This window comes from Macrotis lagotis, chromosome X, assembly GCF_037893015.1.
Source record: "Macrotis lagotis isolate mMagLag1 chromosome X, bilby.v1.9.chrom.fasta, whole genome shotgun sequence".
NCBI lineage: Eukaryota > Metazoa > Chordata > Mammalia > Peramelemorphia > Peramelidae > Macrotis > Macrotis lagotis.
The window spans coordinates 53,946,873-53,973,111 of NC_133666.1; the positions used below are offsets into that span (position 1 = coordinate 53,946,873).

The 26,239-nt window shown below is 37.5% G+C and overlaps 1 protein-coding gene across 1 annotated transcript in view; it reads left to right on the top strand.

Annotated features, from left to right (window-relative positions):
* LOC141498669 (connector enhancer of kinase suppressor of ras 2-like) overlaps positions 1-26,239 on the top strand; it is a 392,492-nt gene that overhangs the window by 289,620 nt on the left and 76,633 nt on the right. The window contains exon 14 of the mRNA XM_074201839.1: positions 8,100-8,148. Coding sequence (XP_074057940.1) covers positions 8,100-8,148 — 49 coding nt within the window. The remainder of the gene's footprint in view (positions 1-8,099; positions 8,149-26,239) is intronic.

A 26,239-nucleotide genomic window follows, 5' to 3' on the forward strand; every position in this document is an offset into this window, starting at 1 on the left:
CATTCAGCTGAAGAACACTACCTTTCAAAGTTAGCAAAGACATTTCAAAATATCGCTGTACGTTTTTGAACTGACCTTGACTGTTTTCATTGTCTGAAATGAAACCTGAGTGACCTGTAGCAAGATATTAAATTGAAGGTGAATTCCTCTCTTGCCTGAAATGGCAAAAGAATGTTTTTTCCTCAAAAATGACAGCAGTAGTAACAAAAACAGTATTGGGATTTCTATAGCAACAGGGGAAAGGAAGGTCTGTCTTGGAACCAATCATAGACTTAGTAACAATAGAGTCAAACAACTTTTCCTTTCTTAATCTTCTATCTCCCTAACACAGGGTTCTCATTTATTTCACTCAGTACTGATTTCATTTCATATATCTAAAAGGAAAAAAAAATCTACACATCATCTTTGCCGACAAGGTAATCTAGGGACTAGCATTTTTTTTCAAATCATCTGGTTAATAGAGAGATAAGGACCAGAGTAGCTAGGTCATTTGCCTAAAGTTTGTGGCAGGATCAGAATAGGAAATCTCAATACTTCCACTCGCAATTTAACCTTCTTTCAACCTTATGGTGCTACCTCTCCAGCTTCCTCCGACCTAATAGGATTCCCAATTGCTTGATGTTTGAAATTGGCTGACAATTTAAACCTACTGGTCAAGCTGACTCCTCAGTTATTTTCCCTGAAGCTCACATTCATCAAGTGCCCTTGGCTACAGACAATCTTTTGAAATGCTAGTGGCTGATCAGCATTACAGTTAGAACAAAACTTGTTAATAGACACGATCCTGAAAATGAATGGAAATAGTACATAAGTATGTTTGAAACACAAACCCAACAGAGTTACACCCTAATTCAAACTAGACTTTTGAGTCCTTGAAGGCAGGAGTCATATACCCCACACCTCTTTTATCTCCCACAGGCTTAGCCCAGCTACTAGCATATGGTAAGTGCTCAATAAATAATTTTTGAATTATGAATGATAATGATCCCCATTTACATAACTCTTTAAGGCATTTAAAATACTTTGCTCTTGAGCATTTGTTTGTCTATGTTTGCTATTTTATCCCTCCCTACCCCCAAACTCAGTACAATATATTTCTTGTAGGGCAAAAACTGTTGCCAGTGTTGTCTTTTTTTTACCCAGCACCTAGCACAATGCTACTTTTTATGGAAGAGAGGAATAATGAGTGTTTGTTGAACTGAATTATTGAGTAACTTGGTGATAAGTTTATACAAGGGTCATTATTCCTATTTCACAGGTGACAAAGTAGCCTCAGAGTATTTATCCATTCCTTCTCAAGGCCACATAGCTCCTCTCTCTTCTGGTCTTTAAACCCAACTCTCTTAACTCATGGGTCACTACTCTTTCTTTCTACTGTACCAATATGTATTAATTTAAACCCATCAACACTATTTTAAGCAGTTAGTCTGCCCTCTGGGAAAAATCCCACATGACTGTCATCAGTGCCCCCAAATAGGAAGACAACCTCTAATGGTCACTGAAGCTTCCAGTGTAGCCATCTCAGTTGCCTTTGGATACACATGCTAAATCAGAGGTTAAAAGGGAGGTGCAAAAGAAAGGACTGAGTAGAAAGAAACAGAATTCTCTCTGATGCAGGCACATAAGTGTAGGAGGCTTGTGAACGTAGGAAGAGCACATTGACCTTTAGTGAGATGATTAAGATTCACCACTTGAGGTAAATGGGAATTTTGAGTTAACAGAGAGGAACATTTGTATCACCTTACAAAATTAGGAGATCCAAGTGGAAGTTGGGAAGGTGGCAGCAGGACCAAAAATAGAGAAATATTCACTGTTGACCTAGGATTCTTACCAAGTGGTTGGACCAGGGAGTTTTTACCCTGAACATTATTCCCACTGAAATATTTACTGAAGTGTGAGAGCTGGACTTGGAATCTAGAATCTGTTCTTTTTTTTTGAGTTATTAGGATGGGGTCATTGATTTACTCAAACTTAAACTATTTAAAGTGAGAAGAGGCCCAATCAATGTCAGGGGGCCTTAGACCAGTTTGCATCATAGATTCATCTCCAATCTTATAGACCCAGTGTTGTCAATTTGCATACTTGTAAATAATTGGAAAAGGCTAAATTTCAGTTAAATTTCAGAGACTGATGAAAATTAAAATGTCATTTTTTTCTTCATCCATAGACCCTCTGAAATTTGCTCCAAGAACTCCAGATTAAGGGTATATGCATTAGACCAAGCATGGAAAAGTCCTCTGTAACAATAATGTTGCAAAGGAACCATGCTGAGATAGACCAAGGAAAGTATACTGTGTCATAGAGGCTGCCTACAAGAGATCAAGCCAGAGGACCAAAGTCCTTTGAGAGGAGCTAAGGCAAGGCAAAGTTGTGTCAGAAGGAGAGATTGAGGAGGGTAACATGCTTCACAGAAATTTCCCCCTGCCAATGCCTATATACAAATCCTAGAATATAATCTTGCTGTTACATAGCCCCAACATTCCCAGTAAACTGGATTTTGCTTTCACCAAGAAGAGGCCAGGGGCTACCTAGAGATCTATATAAAAGTTAAGTTAGAGAACCCAATCTCTGTGACGGCTTTAACAATCATCCTCTCTTTCTTGTAGGGCATATTGGGGATGTTAAATGAATTAATTGATTCGTTCCCCAAGGTAACAACCACTCTGGCAGAAGAAGTCATGAGTCACAGGGAAATTGTAGAGCCAGGTCTAACCCCTAGGTTTTTTAAGTCCAAATCTAATTCTTTGGATTTTTTTTTCTTTCATACCTCACTACCTCACAGGAGAAGACTGATTTGGGCATATTTTTATTTTCCTGCTAGAAACTTTCCTAACTATTTGAGGCTGCTTTCTGCAGCCTTATTAGCCTAGCTTATGAGCTGATTTCAGTTTCATTCACTTAACTCTCTCACCAGGTCTGGGAGAAATCTTGCATCATTTTTCTCACCCCATCAGAAGCGTTTTGTAAACTCTTTCCCAATTTTATAGCTTAGAGGGCCCCTGTAAAACCGATTCTTTAGGCTTTCCACCAGGCCTCTCCCTGAATGGAGGTAAATTTGGTGTTTAAAGTCTCTTTTTTCTCCCTTTCCCAAGAGGGTCCTCCCTCTGGCCCAGGTGCCTAGGTAACCAATAACATTACTGGACATACAGTCAAACTAGCCTCGAGGTGTCTGACTTTCAAGTTTCCTTTTATACAATTATAAAACGTTTTGACTGTGATAATACCTATGCCCGCACTATAATTATGTGTGGCATGGCACAGGCACCAGCACCTCCCTTCTCAAGTCACCTGAGACCCTCAGATCAACTTAATGAACATGTTTAGAATCACAGTATTTAAAACTAGAAGGGACTTTTCAATATTTCAGCAGGACCTTAAATTGAATTGTTGTCTGTACTCCCTGCACCATTGCACATTACAACCCATCCTCTGGGCCTCTGTTCATGTTCTCTCCTAAATCCTCTACAGGGCTCCATCTATCTGTTCCTTTTAACTCTACTTGCATAAACTTGGGCAAGAGTATTGCTCCTGGACTTCCTCTAAATTTCTTGATATTATATAGGCTCTCAAGGAAAACATAGACTATGCATCTCTTGCTCCTCACCTTTGCTACCTGACCGGCCCCTATCCTTTTCCATTTGTATATCTTTGATGAAATCTTTAAGTCTACTGATGGTTATGTAATTGTTAGTTTTGTGCTGCAGTAGAATGTAGGCCCATCAGGCCTGTCGCCCATTGTTTTATTAACTCTTTGGAGCCTGTAGTATGATGTTATTTGAAGCCATATAGATCACCAGATGAAGAATACTGGTTTTGAGAAACTGGACCTGTGTTTTAGAGAAAAATCTGGAGTCACTGAAACTGCTGCCCAATATCTCACTTTCCTCCAGTTCGAGGCTTAATTCATTGTCCATATTCAGTGTCTTGCCAAGTGACTTATATTGATGAATGAGCTCTTACTGGTTGACCATCTAGCTGCCACTTCCCCACCTTCAGTACAAGGTCTTTCCCAGTGTTCCCCACTGCCAGCTCCTTCCCTCTGAAGTTACTTCCCATTTACAATGTATTTATCTTGTATATACAAAGATAGTTGTATGTTGTTACCCCCATTAGGGATTGCATGTATTTCAAGTAGTTAGTTCAATAATAAAAGTTTAATAAATGTTTGTTGACTTACTATGACCTGACTTAATTGGCTAAATTGATACTCCACTGTTCCTCACTGTTTTATGATGGATACTACTCACAATATTCTCCATCATTCTCTATAAGACTTTATAAATGAGTTTATATTCTAAATTAGTGTTGCCCATATTCATTCTGCTTGTCAAGCAGATTGTGTTTGCTAGGTAAGTGGTTTCTAGGCTTTTTTGCCCTCTTTGCTATGGCTATTGATTTACATTGGTTACATCTGTTTAGAATGTATTAATGATCTGTCTTGATGCTCCTACAGTTATCCATATCTGAGTAGACTATTCCAATAGATCAGGTTGAAGCTATTTAATTGTGCATCCTGCCCTTCTCAGTTTTATTCTTTCATCTAATTTGACATTGATTTTGGCAGCTCAAATTCAGTTTATTAAGCCATGCCACACATAATTATAATGCTGGCACAGGTATTATCACAGTCACTACATTTTATAATTGTATAAAAGGAAACTTGAAAGTCGGACACCTCAAGGCTTAGTTTGACTGTATGTCCAGTAATGTTATTGGTTACCCAGGGACCCAAAAGTCCTAGGCTAGTCTTGGCTATCCACATACTTCATTGATTTCTTAGTATAGTACTAGTCTTTCTGGAGGTCAGAACCATCACAGGCCCAAGACCTATTCTCTAATTAACTTGCTTCTAGAGCTCTAGGGAAACACATACTTGTCCCCTTAATGACACAGAGTGTTTCTAACCAATACCCTGCCCCCCTACCCCCAAACTGCCATTGTCACCTCTAAAGGTGTTCCTAGGTAGACTAGACTACACCAGTGGTATCAAACTTAAATAGAAACAGATTCCTGCTGGATGCATACTGACTTAGAAAATCACATATTAACATTATCTATATTACATTGTATTTTTATTTTGTAAAACATTTCTCAACTAGACTTAAAAAAGTTTTGCAGGCTACTTGTAGTGAGGCCAGAGTTTCATACTTCTGATTGGCACTCATCTATACTTGATTAAGTCTTTCCAATTGAGTAATCCTAAAGTTACCATGGTCTACCCCCAACAGTTATTTGAATCAAGCATTATCAAGAGGTCTCTGGAATCTCAATCAGAGAGTTACAAGATTAGAAGGCACCATGCAAGTCCCTTAAGACTATAGTCTTCAGGGGAAGCTAGGTGGCTCAGTGGATAGAGCACTGGCCCTGGAGTCAGGAGGACCTGAGTTCAAATCCATCCTCAGACACTTAAGTTAGCTGTGTGAACTTAGGCAAGTTATTTAACCCCACTGCCTAACAAAAAAAAAAAAGCTAGACTATAGTCGTCAGTCATTGCCTCCAATTAAAACTATAACTTAAAAGTAAACTATATGTCTTAAGATGTATATTCCTAAATAACAGCCTATTACAACATAAAGAGTAGAGGCTCCAGAGTCAGAGAACCTACGTTCAACCCCCCCACCATCATATAGACAGCATACCTGTTTGACTTTGGCTAAGTCACTTTACCTCCCTTGGCTTTGGTTTCCTCAATTGTAAAATGAAGAATAAATAACTTTTCAAGTTCCTTTCAGCTCTAGATTTTTGAACCTATGATTTCCAGGAAGTAATGTTCTAAAATCTCCTTCCATTACCTTTTTTTTATTGATCTTCAGATTCAATTACTTCTGTAAATCTGACTTTCAATTAAGTCCATTATATTCATTCTTTCTCTGTAGTAATGATAAACCTATGATCGCCCTTCTCCATATCTTAATTCTTCATTTGTTGAACAGTTTTAAATATTTAACTAATTTTCCAAACTAGTAACCATTTGATTTTCTAGAGATCACCTCTTGGGATAAAAACCCACATTTCCCGGGCAGAGTCCTGGGGGTGACTTGCCGATTCTTCCCTATAGCCAGGCTATTTGCTAATTCTTCTACATCTCCCTGAATACAAAACAGGACTGAAATTTCTGGGTGGTCCAGGGGGATAAGAAAAAAACTGTAGCTCCGGATTACTTGGTGATTTGGAGTAGGAAAATGTTTTGATTTCCTCTTTAACTCTGTGATTTTTCAAGGCTAGCACTTGCAGATATATTACACCAACTCATGTTTGTAACCACATCACAATTTGGTTTCCTTGCACCTGAGGCTGTATTTTCTGTTTTAATCCATGGAGAATCCTGCAAATGCTTTATAAATACTACCCTTTAACTAATGTAGATGAGTGTAAAGGGTGTTCACATGAACTACCATCGGGCACTTATAGCCATTGGAATACAGCCCAGTGATGTTTCAAGTGGATTTTGCATTATTCCATAGAGGATGTTTAATTGTTGCAGTCTCCTTGGTCAAAGCTTAATCGTGTTGTAATTTGCAAAATTTAATCCTTTACAATATAACATTTAGTCATTAATTCAAATGAATCACACCATCTCAGAGTTGAATGGGACTTTAGAGACCACTGAGTCCAACTTGTACCTAAGTAGGAAGCCCCCCTGTATTTTCCCTGGCAAGTGACCATCAAGCTGCTACTGAAAGACTGTGTCAAGCAAGCAGAACTTAGCACAATTATTGAGGACCTACCCCTCCCCAATATGATTTTTTGCAAGACAAACTGATTCAGTTGACCTTTTTTGGTTTTTTTAGGTTGTTTCTCCATGGAGTATCATTTTCAGAGCATTAAATCATTTGTGAGCTCATTTTCTTTCTGCCCTATTGACACCCTAGCACCAAGCAACAGATTAGGCACAAAAAGGTGATCATTCAGTGACCAGCCACTTAGTCTGTTCAATTGATTGTAGAGTAGGGGAAGGAAAAGTAAAATTTGTTTTCATGATTTTTATTTGTTTTTACACTTCTTTTCTTCCAGTGTATCCAACTCAGAAATTAAGAATTCCAATGCAATATGAAATTATGCTGTTGCCATGGATTATTTTACTGAGAATTTTGGCACTAAGTCACTGCTTACAATTAAACTGGCCTGGCTCACTGTTTACAAATAAACTCTTTGCAAGTCTTCATACTCAGATTTCACAACCAAATTTGGCAATTACGTATATGTGTATGTATGTTTGTATGTTTGCATGTACATACTGAGACTCAGCATGGTGTAATGGCTAGAGAGTCAGCCAAGAAGAGAGTGCGCCTCTGATACTTACTGGCTGGATAACCCTGAGTCAATTAAGTCACTTAATCCCTCAGTGCTCTAAGAAATTTTCAGACTCTAAATTCCAGAGAAGATGCCATCTTGCTTTTTAGAGGAAGTCCATCACCATGGAGTTTCCAATATCAGTGAAATCATTGGTTCAGTCCCTATACCCTATCCCTGCACAACCCTCCCTAAGTAAATATATGGGCATATGGAGATATAGGTTTAGATAGCTGCAGATACACACTGTGTAGGTTGTCCAATGATCTAAGTATTAAGGATAGCGTGTGTATTTCAGCTTGAATGTGGAGCTCTGTTTTGAATTACAAATGGCTAGACTGTTCAAATAAATATTAAGGAAGACTCATTTTGACACTTTGGAAATCACTAGAAGTCATTTCCACTAATTTGTTTAAGGTCAATTTAATAAAACTTCTATGAAACACCTACACAATCTATTTTAAGGGTGGCTTGCTGCAACATTGGAATGTTTTATTAAATTTGACCAGGGCATGATTCAGCCAAGTGAAGGAGACTTTGTTTATGTTTCCATTTCTTGTATTGTGTTGTGTAAGCTACAAATGAAAGGGGTAATCTTTCCAAGCAGGTGTCATATGCATATCTATGTCATTCTTCCATTGACCTCACTTGTAATCCTAGGTATTTCACTGATAATGCCATTGGGAATATTTACACAAATATATTTGACCACGCATCTTCTTGTTCTTCTTAATCTGTACATTGACTTTTTTAGCCTAGTTAGTTGGTTTATCATAATATTAAAAAATTATTTTTCTTTCCCATAGATATGCTGGCTCTGGTGCCGAACGTCAGGGAGGCATATCCATGAAGAAGGTAAGCTTTTGACATAGTTATGTTGGTGCTATTTGGAGTTGGGGGGAGGTGGAAATCAATGGAGTTTCAATGAAGTTTCACTTCTCCTTCTGTATAAAGTTTATGTTTCCCTTTTCCTTTGAATTCTACCCAGAATGAAGGAAAGTGGCAATTGAAGGTGCCAGAATATTACTGGGGAGAGGACCCAGGTGTGGTTTTGAAAAGAATACTGATTTGAAACAGAATAAAGATTTTTACATGCATGAAAGTAAAGTTGATAAAGTATGTTCCCATGAAGAGATATGAGGCTAGAAAATTCTTCTCACCCACATTTTTAGAAATATGGGGAGAACTACTAATCTTTGAGGATAAGAGTTTAATTTGTATTGTATTTCTATGTATTCACCAACTTTTGGATAACTATATTATTGTTAATACACATGAATGTGTGTATATATATATATATATATATATATATATATATATATATATACATATAAATTTCTTTTTGCAAGTAGAGCATTCTTGATGTACTGAACGTAGTATCCTACAATGATCTATAAGATTCTTTCATATGGGTTCCATTTTAGTTCAGCAGTTTTCAAATCTTTTGGCTGCAGAATCCTTTTATAGTCTTAAAATTTATTGAGGACCTACCAAAAGAACTGTTGTTTATATGGATTATATTTTTCTATATTAGAAATTAAAATTTTAGTATTATTATGAAAATTGTTCTGATCTCTTAGATGCCCTAAATGGATCTTAGGGGGTCCCAGAGGACCCTGGAACATATTTAAGGATAACTGATGTAGTCTTTTTTGGAATGTATAGTCATAAGCATTCTGGAGTATCTCTTGCACAGTGTTTGATCTTCTGTTAGATATCTGATGGGGTTTATTTGAGGGATAGGAATTTTGATAAGCATTTTGCTCTAAATTGAGTATGAGGAGAACTTTGGTTTTTAATTGATCATGTCAATTTAAAGCTAATTTTTTCAAACCTTTCTTGTTTTCCTCTTATCTAATGACCATTACAAAATGAACAAGAGAAGGTATTCAAGGTAAGGATAGGTGAGAACCTAGGCAGATTTGACCAATCAAGAAGACTCCATGTTGGGGTGGCTAGGTGGTGCAGTGGATAAAGCACCAGCCCTGGAGTCAGGAGTACCTGGGTTCACATCCGGTCTCAGACACTTAATAATTACCTAGCCATGTGGCCTTGGGCAAGCCACTTAACCCTGTCTGCCTTGCAAAAATAAAAAAATAAAAATAAAAAAGAAGACTCCATGTTTGAAATTCCCCTCAAAACTATTTAAACCAATTGATTCCTTTGCCATTTTTAGCTATCTTTCATGAATGATCATGTTCCATAATTATGACCTCAATTTGCAATTAAATGAAAACAATGTCAGTGAAATATGGTATATCTACTTTTATAACTGCCTATGTAATCTACTTTTCAAGTCACTTTTCAAGTGACTAATTGGGCATGTGGTGTGTCATGAAGGCAGCATTTCTTTTGTTTTCTGTCTTTGGACTCCAAGAGCTTAACTTCATGCCTCATGAAAAGTTGGGACTTGATATATGTTAAATTCAACTGAAATAAATTGAAAGCCCAATCCTAGTCTGAAAGGTGCCCAATCTCTGAGTACCCTCCAAATAACAGAAGAATTACATATATTTAACCAAAGTCGTCTGTCAGAGGAGTAGAAACCTTCCTGGCCACTTAGATCCAGGCAGTTATGCCAATGGGCACTTTCCCACTTCTTGTTTGAGTACCAGGAATAATCTAAGTGGAGCACTCAATGTAGAGAAAGACCATGAAGAAGGTTTCCTGAGATCCATCTGTGCCTTGTTCCCTATGGTGGCCTCTCCTTTCAGGGATCCATCTGAAGCAATTGATCTGTTTTCTTCCTTTTCCTCAATTTATACCCTCATTTGACAAATGTTACCAGAGTTAACTAGTTGTTAACTAGCTATAAATAGTACTAGGTAGTTTTTATTTGTGGATATTCAAAGCCTACGCCTTCCAACTTGATAGAAACTGAAGTTGCAAAATTGCAATAATATTGCAAAAGAAATGGTCACCTTAAAATGAAATTCATGTCAGAAAACATTTATTAAGCACTTACTGTAAATGCACTGTCTATTTTGTAAAAGAATTTCGTTTCAGAGATAATTATCCCAGGATAGTTAGACAATTTGTCTTGGATCTTCTTTGTGAAATTACAAATATTTGCCTGTAGTATTTGGTTTTCTTCCAGATGTTTGATAGCATTCAGGCATTACTACTGATTCATTTAATCTTGAAATGCAGTAGAGTGTCTTTCCTCTCAGGTTAAAGTCTTCACTGGCACTTAAGTGATTAATCAGCATTCACACCTAAAAATGCTGGTATTCCATCTTAGTATTTGAATGAAGACTTCAACATCCCAAACTGTCAGCCTTAGCTTAGTATTTTAGTAGTATTAATGTAGTTATATGTTGAATCATAAATATTCTTGCTTTATCTTTCTTTTTCTGAATATGTCCATAATCAAATTGTTGAGTTTTGTTGTACGTATTCAAAAACTTTACCAAAGGATTATCTTAATGTAAAAAAAAAAAAGTGTTTTGAAGGGGAAAAAAGTATAGCTATTAACTCTCTGTCCTTCCTGTGGACTGAGATCAGATTTTACAAAGGAAACATACTATTTGGTTTACTGTAAGGAATTCTAGAAAAACAGTCATCCAGGAATAAGGTAGATTTTACTTACAGAAATAGAGTGCTTCTCAAACTAGTTGTCAGGAAGCACAGTAAACATACTTCTGCACCCATGGGTGGCCATCAACCTAGGTCAAAGTGGAATTACTCAGGATAGGTCATAAGTATGGCAAAAAAGGTGTGATTGCAGATCAACAGTGGTTTTTCAGTATTAGCCTTAGAAAAGGATTGACAGAAACTTATAAAAGAGAAAACTACAGACTCCCTGACACTGGTGCATGTTTAAACCAGTGATGCTATACATACTATCCAGCAATTTGTGGCATCCTGAATGTAAGACTTGGACTATTGGGGAATCCAAGAAGTAGGCTACTGCAAACATATGAAGCGGTGTTTGGATGCTGTTCCATTATGTTTCTCACATGTGAGTTAGTTTGGTCCCCTATGATTCTAGTTCTGTCCCTCTGTGGCCAAGTAGAACAGGTCTGATTCCTCTTCCAAATAGCAGTCCTTAAAGATAGTGATCATGTCCCCTCCAGATCTTATCTTCTCTTGGCCAAACATACATGAAGCTTTACATTGATAAAACCTCAAGTCCATTTAACATCCTGAGGATTTGTGCAGCATTTTTTCCCGCTCCTTTGCTAGCTTTTAATCGCTGCTAATAAAAAAGCAAAAGGTTTCAAGTAGGGTAGTGAGGTGGCACAGTGGATAGAGCATTGTCCCTGGAGTTGGGAAATCCTGAGTTCAAATCCAGCCTCAGATGCTAGGTAGCTGTGTGAAGCCTAGCACATCACTTAACCCTGTATGCCTCAGTTTCCTCATCTTTAAAATGAGTTAGAGAAGGAAATAGTAAATTACTCCAGTATCTCTGCCAAGAAACCCCCAAATGGAGTCACAAAGAGTTGAATATGACTGAAAATGGCTAAATAGCTACTTCAACAGAGTTACATTCATGCATTATGTGAAAAGTCCAAATTCTGGCCAATTACTTCAGCAGGGGGAAACAATTAGCAGGCTCTAATCTCTTTATGTTTCTTTGTGAAGAATAATGATTTTTGGCTTCCCTTGACTATAGAAACCTACAGAGAGCATGTCTAAAAATGTTGACAGAGAAGTACCCTGCAAAATGTTAAAAAATCAAGCTCATTTTCATTTATTGATGGAGACTAATTACTTTTACTTAATTCAGAACATATTCCAATAAAACAAGCATGGGATTCACCTTAAGAATCAAAGTTAAATAGAAGTTTAAATCAGCAGATGTTTTAGGTTTCTTGCTTTCTCAATTATTTACTGCCCTTCTGGTCAGTACAAATGGTGCCATTTGTAATAGCTTGAGGAATTCCTGATTTCATTGCTGTGAATCTCTACCTAGGCAGAATAACATCTTCTAAAATTTCATGAGCTATCCAGGATTATCAAAACGATTACCACCCTGGGGTCTACCTTTTAGTGGAAAAATCCTTCTCCCCATTGAAATAGAATGGTCCTCAGGAAAAAAGAAACAAATCTCACATGAATGAAGAATGTCTAGAGCTCAGATTTCAACATATATCTAACTGGATACCTGTAGAGAGTGTCAATTGCTATGGCTAGCTAGAACAGACAATGCAGGTGGATCATGAGCTGGTCCCAGGATTCTAAAAACAGAAAGAGAGCAAGGTGGATTACTTTGGGGAAAATAACAAAGCACTTTCATTGATCCTAAGCTTCCCATGAAACTCAAGAGCCATTTTTTCAATATCAACATTAGTGCATGGAATACAGCTGCTCCTGAAAAGCTGAAGCTCAACATCTCACAAAAGATCATATATCAATACAGAAGTAGAAGATATCATGGAAGAATAGTAAGTGCGCAGCCAGAGTGCTTTATCGGAAATCTGGTGGTGCTGGGGGTGAACTTTGGGGGGAATATGAAGTAGAGGCACATGGGACAGGGAGGGATGGATGAGGCACAGTGAAGCCACAGATCCATTCACATGGATTCAAATCCATTTCACCTTGGCAAAATATGCCTGCGCTTCAGCTCTCCAACTCTCTGTCTTTGAGAGACAAACACCATCCTTGTGAAAGGATGAAACTGAAGACTGGGATTTTAAAAGCAAGATTTTAAAAAGCATTTGTGAGAAATTGTACAAAAAGAACATGCCACTACAAAATATTAAACTAATTAGTATTGCTGTAGATCAGGCAAGGGCAGTTGATTTTATTGGAATTAACAGTCAACAATGACTTTCATGTGGGTGGAAGGAATGAATGATGACCCTGGATTCACATGAGTGGCATCTGTTGGTGGGAAAAGATTGCAGCTTTGCCTCCCACCCCAGACACATCCCAGAGCTTCAGCTACTCAACCCTATCCTTAAGATGTCTATTGATGCAGGGACATACCAATTTATTTCCATTCAGCAAACTTTTCTTAAGCACCAAGATCCTGTGTTAGGGTTGGAATTCAAAGGAAAAAAAATGGACAATTTCCTGCTCTCAAGGAGTTGACATTTGACAGGAATGATTTGACATATATACAAATAAATATAAAGCATCTTCCAAATAATTTACAAAAGGGTGCTAAAAATTAAAGGAAGATGAGGAGGTCAAGAAATGCCTTGTGTAGGAGCAGTGGTAATTTTGGTAGAGATGAGGAGGGTGTGGAATTCTGGAAATCAAAAGTGCAGAGACATAAGATGCAGCTTCATATAGTAGCTAATAAGGATTACCATTTATATGGTGCTTGCTAGATGGTAGACATTGTTTAAGTTTTTACAATTATCTCATTTGATCCTCATAACAACCCTGGGAGATAGATGCTATTAATGATGTTACAAATGAGGGAACCTAGGAAAACAGAAGTAAAGTGACTTGCCCAGGGTCACACTGCTACTAAGTGCCAAGGCAAGATTTGAACTCAGATCTTTCTGACTCCAGGTCCAGGGCACTAACCATTATGCTACCTAGCTGTCCTGATCGATCCATCCATCCATCCCTACACACACATTTATATATATATATATATGTATATATATACATATATATGTATATATACACATATATATACACATACATATCCAAAGAGAGAGTTATCATATAGAGGGAAATGTATACAAGTATGCATGTATACATATATGAATATGTGTTTCTCTAGATATATATTTGGATCAGTGCAGAAGTAGACACTGATAACAATTTTCTCATATCTTTAAAATGATTCTTCTTAGAAGAAATAGAACAAGGAACATAATCTCCTGGAAATAAATAAAGCTCTTTGCCTAAAACTGATTAATTCATTGTCATACTCTGAAAGACTGTGCTGAGCTACTAGAATTGAATCTTTTGGTCAGATTCAGAACAAAACAAGGGCAGAAACGATGACAGGAATTTGAAGGTATTTTATCTAAGTGGCAAGATGCTTCCAACAGCATGTAAATAAATCCTAAGAACAAATGACATTATTTAGACATCGACTCTGGCTTTATTGTAATAAATAGTCATTTACATTTGCTCCACATGTATTGTTCTGAAAGTATGGCCCCCTGAGAAATGCTATAAAAAGTTTCCCTACAGTTAAGTCTTGAATTAATCTGTAATTTATAGACACACTGAGAAAGACTATGTGCCATACATACTGACTGAATTAACAAAGCATAATCCAAATCATAAAACTTTCAAGGTAGGAAAAAAAACCTCTTTCATTTTAATTTAATCAGACAACTAAGCCAAGCACCATTTAGTCTAGACAAGTCTTTGAAATGAGCGGACACCCAGGGCGACCCACAATTCTTTCTATCCAGGGTCCTCCTATCATGGGAGAAAGATACTGTATGGTCACTCATGCTTTGACTTCTAGGTGAGTGGGGAGAGTGTGAGGACAAGGGGAAAAAAATCCTTTTGTGCTTTAGGTAACCCAAGGCCCTACAGTCACCCCTCAACTCTATCCCATTTCCTATGAGGAGAATTAAAGAAATAAGAATTGATTGTGGGCTATCCGTTTGCCATTTGGGGAATCTGGATTCCGGGGGTTCATGAGGCATTTCTGACACATGATGTCTATGTACCCTTGGGCCAGCATCTCATCTCTTGGGGACCCAGCCAGTTCTCCAAGACTAAGCTGCAGACCATATGCCACCCAAGCATCGTTAGAGGGAGTTTTCTCAAAGAAAGTTCCCTTTACTAATGAAATCACAAGTCAAGTTCCCTACCCCACCCCCAAAATATTCCAGCTCCTGGGAATTAGGAGACAACATAAAGTAGTTCCTGCCCTCAAAAATCATACATTCTACCATGCAACACTAACTCCCTATAAACAGGTCTGAAGACACATGATAATTTCAGAATGAAAAAGGCTTCCTTATCAGAGTTGGCTTCTCAGCATATGAGCATATTCTGACCCATTATCACCTTTTCAGACACTTATTTGAATATGACCAATTATGGGTCAGGATGGGGTTTTTTGACAATTCATTTTTCCTAGTAGTTTCTTATCAATCCCCCCAAAATCTCCCATCAACTCTTTATTGCCATCTGGCCATATTTGCTCCTTTGTGCGTACACATCTAATTCTCTGCCCAGGATTTTTCAGGCAGTGAAATTCAAATGTTAATAGCCACCAAGACAAGCTGATGCTAATCACATGTTTCTGAAGCAATGACCATCAACCACTTTGGTGCCTGAATATTGTTCCATGGAGCTGTTCACCCCCGTAGCTCATGCCACATAAATGGAGGAGAAACTTTCTTTGTGGTCCTGTGGTTCTTGGAACTCAGAATTCAAGGCAATTTATAAAACAAAGAAAAAAGCCCAGGTGGTTTCCTCTTTCAAATTTAGCTTGGCATATCAAAAGTAGCACCATGCCCAGTTTAATCTGTGAGAGGGTTGTTTGGCAAGCACTGTGTCTTTATGTACAGAAAAAGAGACCCCAAGTATTCTGTTTGATCCTGCTTTCAGATTGATCTCTGGTTACTAATCAGGAAAGGATTGCTCTTCTTTTCACTTTAGTGAGCATCTCTTGATCCAGTGTGAGATTTGAAGACCAATCCTTTCCTGATTCCTCCTTCCTATTGAAAAGTTTTCATTTAGGGATTTAGCTGCCAGTCAAATGGAAAGGCCCAGTGGGGTTCAAGGTACAGCAGTTAAGCATTAAACATCTTCTTGAATGTGATTTCCACAGATAAAAACACCTATTAGCCAAAGTAAGGCACTAATGTAAATGCCAATCCACATACTAAGGGGTGAAATCTTGGGATATAAACTTCAACTCAGCATATTTTTCTTTCATCCTTTAATGGAGAAAGATAACCCCATTTGGGGACTGTTTAGAGCATTTTTTCTTGGCTGTTCAAACTTACTAGATTTTGTAGGACACTGTCCTGATGGAGCCTATCATGTCAAGTTCCTAACTTATTCATTAGTTTGCTTTCACCTCTGGTACTGCGAAGAAGTGATTTGCATGAACTTGGACACATCAAATTTACAGTAATATAAAAATTATGAAAATGTCAGAATAACTAGAGCATGAAGTGAGCAGGAGGAGTAGATAGAACAGGATGAGTTCTAAGCCCTGGATATTGTGTTGCCCATAGTTTGAGTTGTTCGTAGGAGCAAGGAACTATTGGGTTAAAACTTCAGGTCGGGGCTTCCTCAAAATGTTTCAGAAGCCATGACTTATGAAGCACTAGTGACTTTCCTCCTTAAGATCAGTCACCAGTCTTGAGACATATTTGACCTGGAGAAGATTTTGAGGATGTTGGTTGTAAAGACACTCGACATATAAGTATGAAGATAATTGAAGATAATAAAGCAGGGCAGACTTGAATGAGGGAGTTTTTGTAAGAGATATGTGCTGTCTCCCTTCCCTAGATCTTTGGGGGAGCAGAGGGAGAGCAGAGATGACCTCCCTATCCTAGAAGATTGTTGTAATTAGTGCCCCAAGGAAAAGTCTTCTCTGGCTCACTTTCAGGGTTGTGAGCGAGTGGCTGAATTTGGATCTCAACCCCTAGCAATTGTTCTAGGACGATTTTCTTAGAGGTGCCTTGCCTTTAAGGAGATACCCTCTGAAAATAAAAGGGAGAAGGAAGAAGAGGAGATAGGTAAAGGCAAAACACAAGTAAGAAAGACCCTGAATGTAGAGAAAGCTGGCCCCCAAAGTTAACCGTGACTTACTGGAGATGCTATACAAGAGGAACTGAGATGCATAAACTAGGAATGTTTCCAAAAAAGCCTTAGGGTTTTAACTAGACATATAGACAACACAAAGCTTGCTCAGAGAAAGAGAATAGTTCAGCTTGGTTCTTTGGAAATTCATTCTGGAATTCAATAATAGGTGAGTCTAGCTTGAATCCTATTAAGAAGAATTCAATTAACCAGGTACCAAAAGGAACCCATTAGAAGATTGCCTCATAGCAGTGAGCCCTGAGGACAGCATTATAATGAAGGGCCAGAGTATTTTAGTTTCTCAACATGTGAGTCATTCTCATTAGCCTGCTGTATTAAACAAATTTTCACTGCCAAAACTGTAATTCCCAAGTACTCTTCTTAATCCCAATTTCCCTTAGAAAAAAGCTCTAACTAGCATTTAATATGTATTTTTTAAATGCATATGCATTCTTTCACTAAATGTACCCTTTGCACCAGGTCTATATTCAGAAGAACAGGGTTCTAATTTTGACTATACCATGACTATTTGAGTATGACAGAGAGGTATTCTTGTTTCTCTGCAGTCCCTTCTACCTTGGAGATGCTGGGATTTCTTACCTGTATGACCTTGGGGAAGTCACATTGCTTATAGGGATTTCAATTTCCCCATCTGTAGAATGAAGAAGCTGAACTTCTTAGCTCCCCATGCTATGAACCTTAAATCAGCCCACTCTGTATACTTCCATTTTAATTTGAGCACTAAGACTGTTATCTTTGAAGGACTCTTTCCCTGATTTCTGACACAGGAGACAGAAGATCTCATGCCACCTTCTACTCCCACAGTGTCAAATGTTGGAGAGTTTATCAAAAGACAGACACACTGGTACATTAATGGTGGGGGTGTGAATTGTTCAGACATTATCCATACCTTTCCACTAGAAGTTTCCATTGCTAGGCACATACTCCAAGGAGGTCAGTGACAAAAAGAAAGACAACATAACCCCAAATGTTTACAGCAGCACTTTTTTGTAATGGTGAAGAACTGGAAACAGATTAGATGCCCATAGATTGGGAATGATCTAGACAAATTGTGGCTCATGAATATAAGAAAATACTATTCTGTAAGAAATATGCATATGATGAATACAGAGAAATATGAAAAGACTTTTATGAACTAATGCAAAGTGAATTAAGCAGAACCAGGGAAACAATATACAAAATGTCTACCGCAGTGTAAATGAAAAGAAAAAGAATAACAATGAAACAATTGAAAATGAATGCTGAAAATTAAAGCTTCTCTGAGGTACCACCTCACACCTCTCAGATTGGCCAATATGACCAGGAAGGATAATGAACATTGTTGGAAGGGTTGTGGGAAATCTGGGACACTATGGCGCTGTTGGTGGAGCTGTGAACTCATCCAACCCTTCTGGAGAGCTATTTGGAACTATGCCCAAAGGGCAATAAGGATGTGCATACCCTTTGACCAAGCAATACCACTTCTGGGTCTATACCCTGAGGAGATGATGAAAAGGGGTAAAAACATTACTTGTACAAAAATATTTATAGCAGCCTTGTTTGTGGTGGCAAAGAATTGGAAATCAAGTAAATGTCTTTCAATTGGGGAGTGGCTTAGCAAACTGTGGTATATGTATGTCATGGAACACTATTGTTCTATTAGAAACTAGGAGGGACAGGATTTCAGGGAAGCCTGGAGGGATTTGCATGAACTGATGCTGAGTGAGATGAGCAGAACCAGAAAAACACTGTACACCCTAACAGCAACATGGGAGTGATGTTCAACTTTGATGGACTCACTCATTCCATCAGTGCAACAATCAGGAACAATTTTGGGCTGTCTGCAAAGGAGAGTGCCAGCTGTATCCAGATAAGGAGCTGAGGAGTTTGAACAAAGTTCAAGGACTATTCCCTTTAATTTAGAAAAAAACAGATATCTTATTGTCTGATCTTGTCACCTCTTAGACTTCTCTTCTTTAAGGATATGATTTCTCTCTCATCACACCCAATTTGGATCAAGGTACAACATGGAAACAAAATAAAGACTGACAGAGTGCTTTCTGTGGGAGGGGGGAGCAGGGAGGGAAGCGAGATAGGGGGAAATTGTAAAACTCAAATAATATCTTTAATAAAAAATTAATTAAAATAAAAAGAAAATGAATGCTGAAAAATTATGATGACTAAATTTGACACTAAGGAAGAACTATGAAGGAAAAAATCTCCCTCCACAACTATCCTCCACTTTTTTGAAGAGGTGTGAAGCTGTGTGTTTAATGATATGAGTTTTTAATATTATAGTCAATTTTGCTGAACTTTTTTCTTTCTCTTTATTCTTTATTATAAAGGATAGTTCTCTCTGAGGAAGTAGACTGCAGGATGCAGTGGGAAATGTGGAACTTTGCTTTAAAAAAAAAACAAGGGATAGCAATATATTTGTAAAAAGAGAAAGTGGATTGTCTTTCATTTACTTGTATGGCTCTGTTGGATTCTCAGGAAAAAAGTAAATAGAGTCACAGAAGATCTTTTTTGTTTGTTTTGTTTTGTTTTTTATTTTGAGATATAGTTCCAAATTGTTTTTATTAATTTTTAAAATTTTTATGATTTTTTTGAATTTTATAATTTTCCCCCAATCTCACTTCCCTCTCCCCACCCCACCCCCCCACAGAAGGCAGTCTGATAGTCTTTACATTGTTTCCATGTTATACATTGATCAAAATTGATTATATTGAGAGAGAAATCATATCCTTAAGGAAAAAATATATAACAGATAGCAAAATTACATTATAAGATACCTTTTTAAATTTAAATTAAAGGTAATAGTCTTTGGTCTTTGTTTAAACTCTACAGTTCTTTCTCTGGATACAGATGGTATTCTCCATCACAGACAGCCTGAAATTGTCCCTGACTGTTGCATTGATGGAATGAGTCAGTCCATCAAGGTTGATCATCACCCCCATGTTGCTGTTAGGGCATGCAGTGTTGTTCTGGTTCTGCTCATCTTGCTCAGCATCAGTTCATGCAAATCCCAGGATATCTTTTATCCAAAAGTATTTCTTTGAAATCTTTCCAGTACTTCTTCTTAGCTTACTCTAGTCCTTAACCTAAGAAGACTGTGCTTGTACTAACTACATTTGCTTTTGGTTTTTACTCTGTTTCAGTAATTCATTGCACTTTTATGATATTCATGTGTTGTACAAATGTTAGCTATTGTTTTTACTTTCGAGATGGTCTGTTTTCCTTGTTACTTGTATTTTTAGATCAGCCAGTGTATTACTGCTTAGAGATACCAAATATTCCCTTCAGCAGCTGGTGGCAGTGAATTTTCCCTGAAGGACCTTTATGGTTGGAAATCCTGTACTGTGCCATTGACCAAGAGAGCCCTGGGGTACTCACTTTTAGAATCCGTGATGGCTTGCTGTATAAGACAACTTCCATGCAAAAGCTTCTCAGCAGTTAACGAAAAATTCCCTGTCACCCAATGGGCTTATATTAGGGAACAAGCCACCCCTCAGAAGGCCCTCCTAAGCATTTAGATTAGGATCAACGATGTCACTTGATATAAACATTTTCAACAGAGATTTCTTCAAGTCAATGTCAGGTTTGTCTAGCATTTTTGGATAAGCTACAAACTTTCTTCTCATGAAATGGATCTGAAGTATAACTTGCTACCCATTTTCCACTTGTTCAGCAAACAACACAATGCCAGTAGCTGCTAATTTAGCCAAGTTGTTTTAGAAAGAGTGTTAAGAAAGTGTGACCCTTCTTAAGGAATAGTGAAAAGCTGGGAAACAGTTTTCTTTTTTCTTTGATAAAAATTGGCAGACTTCTTCCAGGGCATGTTACAGAAAATATGAAAAAGAAATTGAACAAAAAAAATCAAAATATTGCAAGAAAATTTCCTAGTTTGGGCTAATCCTTGACATGGAATTGTTGATCTAAAGGCTCTGATTAAAAGGGATAAAGCAAAATCTCTTTAAAGCAATTGAACTATTGCATTTTGTCCTAGCTTCACATAGGTAAGTTTGTCTATTTTCCCTAGAGTTGGATTTCTGGAATAATGAAAAGGCCCGTTGTCTCCCCTAAATCTTCTCAGTTTGCACATCCCTGTAGCTTTAGAAGTGAAGTCCTTTGGCTTAATTTAGTTCAATTCAATTTCGTAAATGCTCCCACACCTTGAGATATCTACAAACAACCAGGTAAAGATGTCCCACAATAATTTTATGAATAAGATCTGGAACTCAAGAAGATTATAGTTAAGTGAAGTCAAACTAGTTTTCATCCAGGGCACCTAGGTGGCACAGTGAATAGAGCATCATCCCTGGAGTCCAGAGGAACCAAGTTCAAATCCAGCCTCAGACACTTAATAATTACCTAGCTATGTGGCCTTGGGCAAGCCACTTAACCCCATTGCCTTATTGCCTTGCAAAAACCAAAAAAAGAAAAAAAAAACTAGTTTTTCATCCTGTAGCTTACACATGACCCTCCATCTCCCATTTCCATGCCTTTGTATATAAGTTATTATCCCTACCCAGAAGGCACTTCCTCCTCAACTTTACTTCTCATAGTCTCTAGTCTCCTTCAAAGCTCAACCCAAACGATATCTTGTATATGAGGGCATCTCTAAGTCCTTACCTTCCAATTACTAGTTCCTTACCTGCCCAAATAATCTTGAATTTATTTTATGTATTATATATATAATATATATTATATATATATAATATATATTATATATATGTAATGGTAAAGTGCCACTCTAACCCAAATCAATACACATACATATATATGTGTATATATATATATATATATAAAGTTCATAAATATGTAAATAATGTTTTACACCATTGATCTCTTTATGAAGTATCAATCTCTGATTTATCATGAAAGAAAGCAATGTGATTGAACCTGTGTATGAAATAGCAACCAATTCATCGCTGAGTCAATCCAGAGTGGCCTAGCTCAGAGCCAAAGATTCCAATTTGAAACAAAAACCTGAGAAGGAATCACTCTTGGGAAGTAGAGATAGAAAGGACTGTTCTCTCTCCTTTCCCTTCCTCATCACATCTCCCATCTTCCACTGACCATATCATTGAAGAGAGAAGAGATCAATAAAAAACAATGCATCCAACCTGGAGCAAAGAAAGATGCACAAATAGACAGAGACAACTACAGAAGGAAACAACTTCAGTATAGGTGACTCCCTTGAACCAGAAAAACAATGCCAGCCCTAGACTCAAGAGAGAACGAGAACCAGGAGATATACTCGCCTTTTGGTAACGCATGCTTACTACAGATTGAGGTTCCTGAAAGGCAAATGTTAGTTGCCTTTTGTCTTTATATCTCTAGAACTGAGGTCAGCACCTGACTTATTGGATTATTGATAGTTTTAAGAGTCATCTGATTAGAGGTGAGGATTGAACTTCTAAGAACTGATGGGATAGAGAGAAAAGAGATCTCAGGACCCTGGAATATTAATGATTATCCAGTCAACGTGATGAAGAATTGGTGAGACAGAGAAGAGCATCATGAGAAAGCCTCATGGCCCAGAGGAGCCAGTATTCAGGAATACGGATGATTGACAATGTTGGAAGATGCAGAAGGGCCATTAAGGATGAGCACTACGAAGGAGGCCACTAGGCTTCAGAATTAAGAAATTTGCTAAGTTTAAGACTTTGTATACTCCAGGAGAAGGCACCCACTAAGCCTTCTGAGTTCCAAATGCTTTAGCAGATGGGAGTCTTTGATGGGAGCAGGTTTTCAGAGAAGTGAGACAGAGAGAGTCCTCAACCTAAAGGGAAGACTGGGGAACCTTCAGGTGGCCCTTTGGTCCTCACAGTGGTGCTGAATGGTGCTGCTGTGCCTAAGAAATCATTTTCCCCTGAATGACGTCATGCTTATGGGTTTCAACTTCCTCTCATTCTTCCTCCATTGCACCAGTTTCCCATGAACATATCTCACTTTGGGATCAACTATTATGCTGCATCTGGCTCAATTTTTTTCTGTTTTCAATGTTTCAAGGCAAGAAACTTCATAAATAGTAAATTTAAAAATGATTTTTGATCTACTTAAGGTGAACAAAAAAATGCCAAAACATCCAATTTTGTCTTCTTAATTGGAGTATAATTACTTAAAATCTATCCATGATCTTTTTTAAAAATGTGAACCATTATAGAAAAATATTTGCTTTAGAATCAATCATTTAAGGATGTTTTGGGCAATCTATAAACTGCAGTCAAGTCAACCTATTCATTTATTCATGCCTACAATTGAGAGTTCTGGTATATTCTAGATCAAAAAGCCTAGGGAAGAATGACCTCATTGAATGCTTAGAGACATCATTTCAGAAATCAGCAATTGAATTACAAGCTGAAAATATTGTTTGCAAATTCACTTTACTCAAATGCATGAAAATATATGAATGCAAGACTTGAAGTCTTGCTAGAGGTCTTCACAAAATTTTGCCTTATTACATCTAAAGTGAGGTGACTTTTCATTTTTCTTAAACCTGATTAAATTGTAAACTCTCTAAATATGCCACCAATAGATGAGAGTAAGAGAGGGTGAAAAGGCATGTGGAATGTTTGGGTTTTCTATTAGTGTTATAGGCAAATAATGCTGGTAGCTTTTGTGGCATCTCTGGCCCTGGCACCCAGACTGTAAGCAGCTAGCAAGACAGATAGGAAAGAAGAAAGACTCCATAGAGCAGAGCTTTCTAACTATTTTTGTGTCATGGAGCCCTTTGACAAGCAGATATAACTCATGGCCCCTTGCTCAGTTACTTTCATTCATAATTGAACAAAATGCTAGATTTTAGTTCTATGTTAGTAAAAATTGACATAATTTTTCCCATCCAAGTTCATGGACTGTGAGAGATTTCTCCATAGATATGGAACCCATGTTAAAACATCTCCTCTAGAAATCATCTCTGGGTTATATTGAAATGAGAAACAGAGGGAGAATTCCAACAATTCAGACTATGGGCTTCCCTCAATGGGGACAAGAGTTCCTGTTCTCGTGCATCTAATAAAGAGTCATCATTTAAACAAAGGAAATAAAGTTCTAAAGAAGGAAACAATTATTACAGGCATTAGTTACAGACCAGTAGAGTCCATTATCATGGACAATTCCATTCTAGGCTCCTCCAATCCTGTTAGGTAAAGCTATTTAACTATTCAAGGATAGCCCTGGTGGAAGGGAAAGGTGAAAACGAAAGTGGCAAAGATAGGATGATAGCAACAACAATATTTATATTGAGAGAAAGAGAACATTTTACAGATGACCCTTTCTTTTTCATGTGAGCTTGATGTGAGCCATATTCTTATCTCTGTTGGGCAAAAGAAGTGAAGTCATGTGGTCACAGTTAGTTCTTCTTCTGACTTCTTCACTGACTCATTGGCTCTGTAATCTGTGGAAGTATTCCAATGGGAAAATAAGTAGCTTGGTAGTTCTTGGCAGTCATTAAACCTTTAGTATGAAAATTTTTCACAAATTTTTGTTGTTTTGTTTTTTCCTAATGGGATCATTAGTTGAAAAGACTTTTAATATGAAGAGAGAAACAGAATGTCTTTACTGGGGTCAGAGACAACATCCCTGCCAGAAGATATGGATGCTTAATGAGGAAGAAGATTACCAAAAGGAAGTGCTTCCCTGCTCTGAGCTTGTTTCCTCCTCTATAAAAATGAGAAGATCTGGCTAAATGATCTCTGAGATTTTAGTTCTTTTGTTCTGTGAGTCTATTAAAACTCATTTAGCATTTTAACATTTGTAGGTAGAGTCAAGTATCAATTTTTTCCAAGTACTGCAGCTTGTTTCTTTTCAGTGGGAGGCGGAAGTCATTCACTGTGGAACACTAAAAGGGAATAGAATTACACTCTTCTCGGGGGAATGAGTGTTCAGTTTTACAGCATTCTGTGATTTCAGTAATTGACCCTCCTATTATTTTACCATTATTCTTTGTGCTAAGTAGTTGACATGTGTCACTTATCTGACAGTCTTTCAAGATAGTGGCAGGTATTTTGGAAAGCCTTAAAGTTATTTCTTTAGCTAAGTGGGAACTCCCACTAATTAATAAGCTACATAAACATTTTTTTAAATTGTTCCTTCTTCCTCTCACCACTATACCATCTTAAAATCATATAGAGTCACAGCACACATTTTACATTTCACATCAACAGATAGTTCTTAAAGTAAGATACCATGATTGTTGGGGTTTTGTTCCACTAATAGGAATCCAGAGTATCTTTTGTGGAAAGATAGCACCAAGCTGAATTTTGTCAGTTGTCAAATTGGCTTTTCAAAAAGCTGCCTTAATCTTGGATGCTGTAGGTAATTAGCCTGCAAACTGATCAGATTCTCTCTATGTCACTTGGGACATCTCCTTGCAAAACTTTATTAGTGCATAAGAAATCTGCTGAACCTAAGATAGCATGGTCATAAATATTGTAGCTAAAATGTGATATTAGTGATGATAATCTTTAGATTTTCCTCAAAGCCAGCAAAAATACTACTTGTGATTATACTTGTAAATGTCCTCTACCAAAAAAGTAGGAGATACATGGGAAAAAATAGGCAGGAAAAAGATGGGTTCAATTTAATCTTTCCTTCACAAGAGGAACTTCTTTCTAGAGTCTTTTGAAGACATAAATTGAGAGATTTTATTAATATATTTTCAAATGACCCAATTATTTTTCTTTTTTTCCTGAGATTCCTTTACCCAGTTTGGAAGAAATAAGAGTCTATGAGCATGTATATCTACAAAGTATCACACATAGAAACACATAGAAATGCAGTCTCCTATGTCCTCCTCTTTTGCTATATAACAACTACCTTCCCACAATCTCAGTTTAGGACAGCTACTGATGGCCAAGCCTCCTGTTGAGTGACAGAGTTTGCCATTAACCTGAACTAATCCAGTTCAATATGGTTAGGGACAGCCCTCTATCTATTCCATCTGGAACTGATGGGCAAAGACAGCATGCCACAGTGGGATTCGGGAATACAGGGCCCCAATCTTTATTCTAACATTAACTGTTAGAAATGACCTTTAGGGTCCCTTCCAGTTGTTTTTGTTGTTATTGAGTGGTTTCAGTCATGTCCAATTCTCCGTGACCCCATTTGGGGTTTTTCTTGGCAAAGATACTAGAATAGTTTGCCATTTCCTTCTCCAGCTCATTTAACAGATGAGGAAATTGACATAAACAGGCAGCTAGTGTCTGAGGTCAGATTTGAACTCAGATAAATGCTCTATATACTATCCCATCTA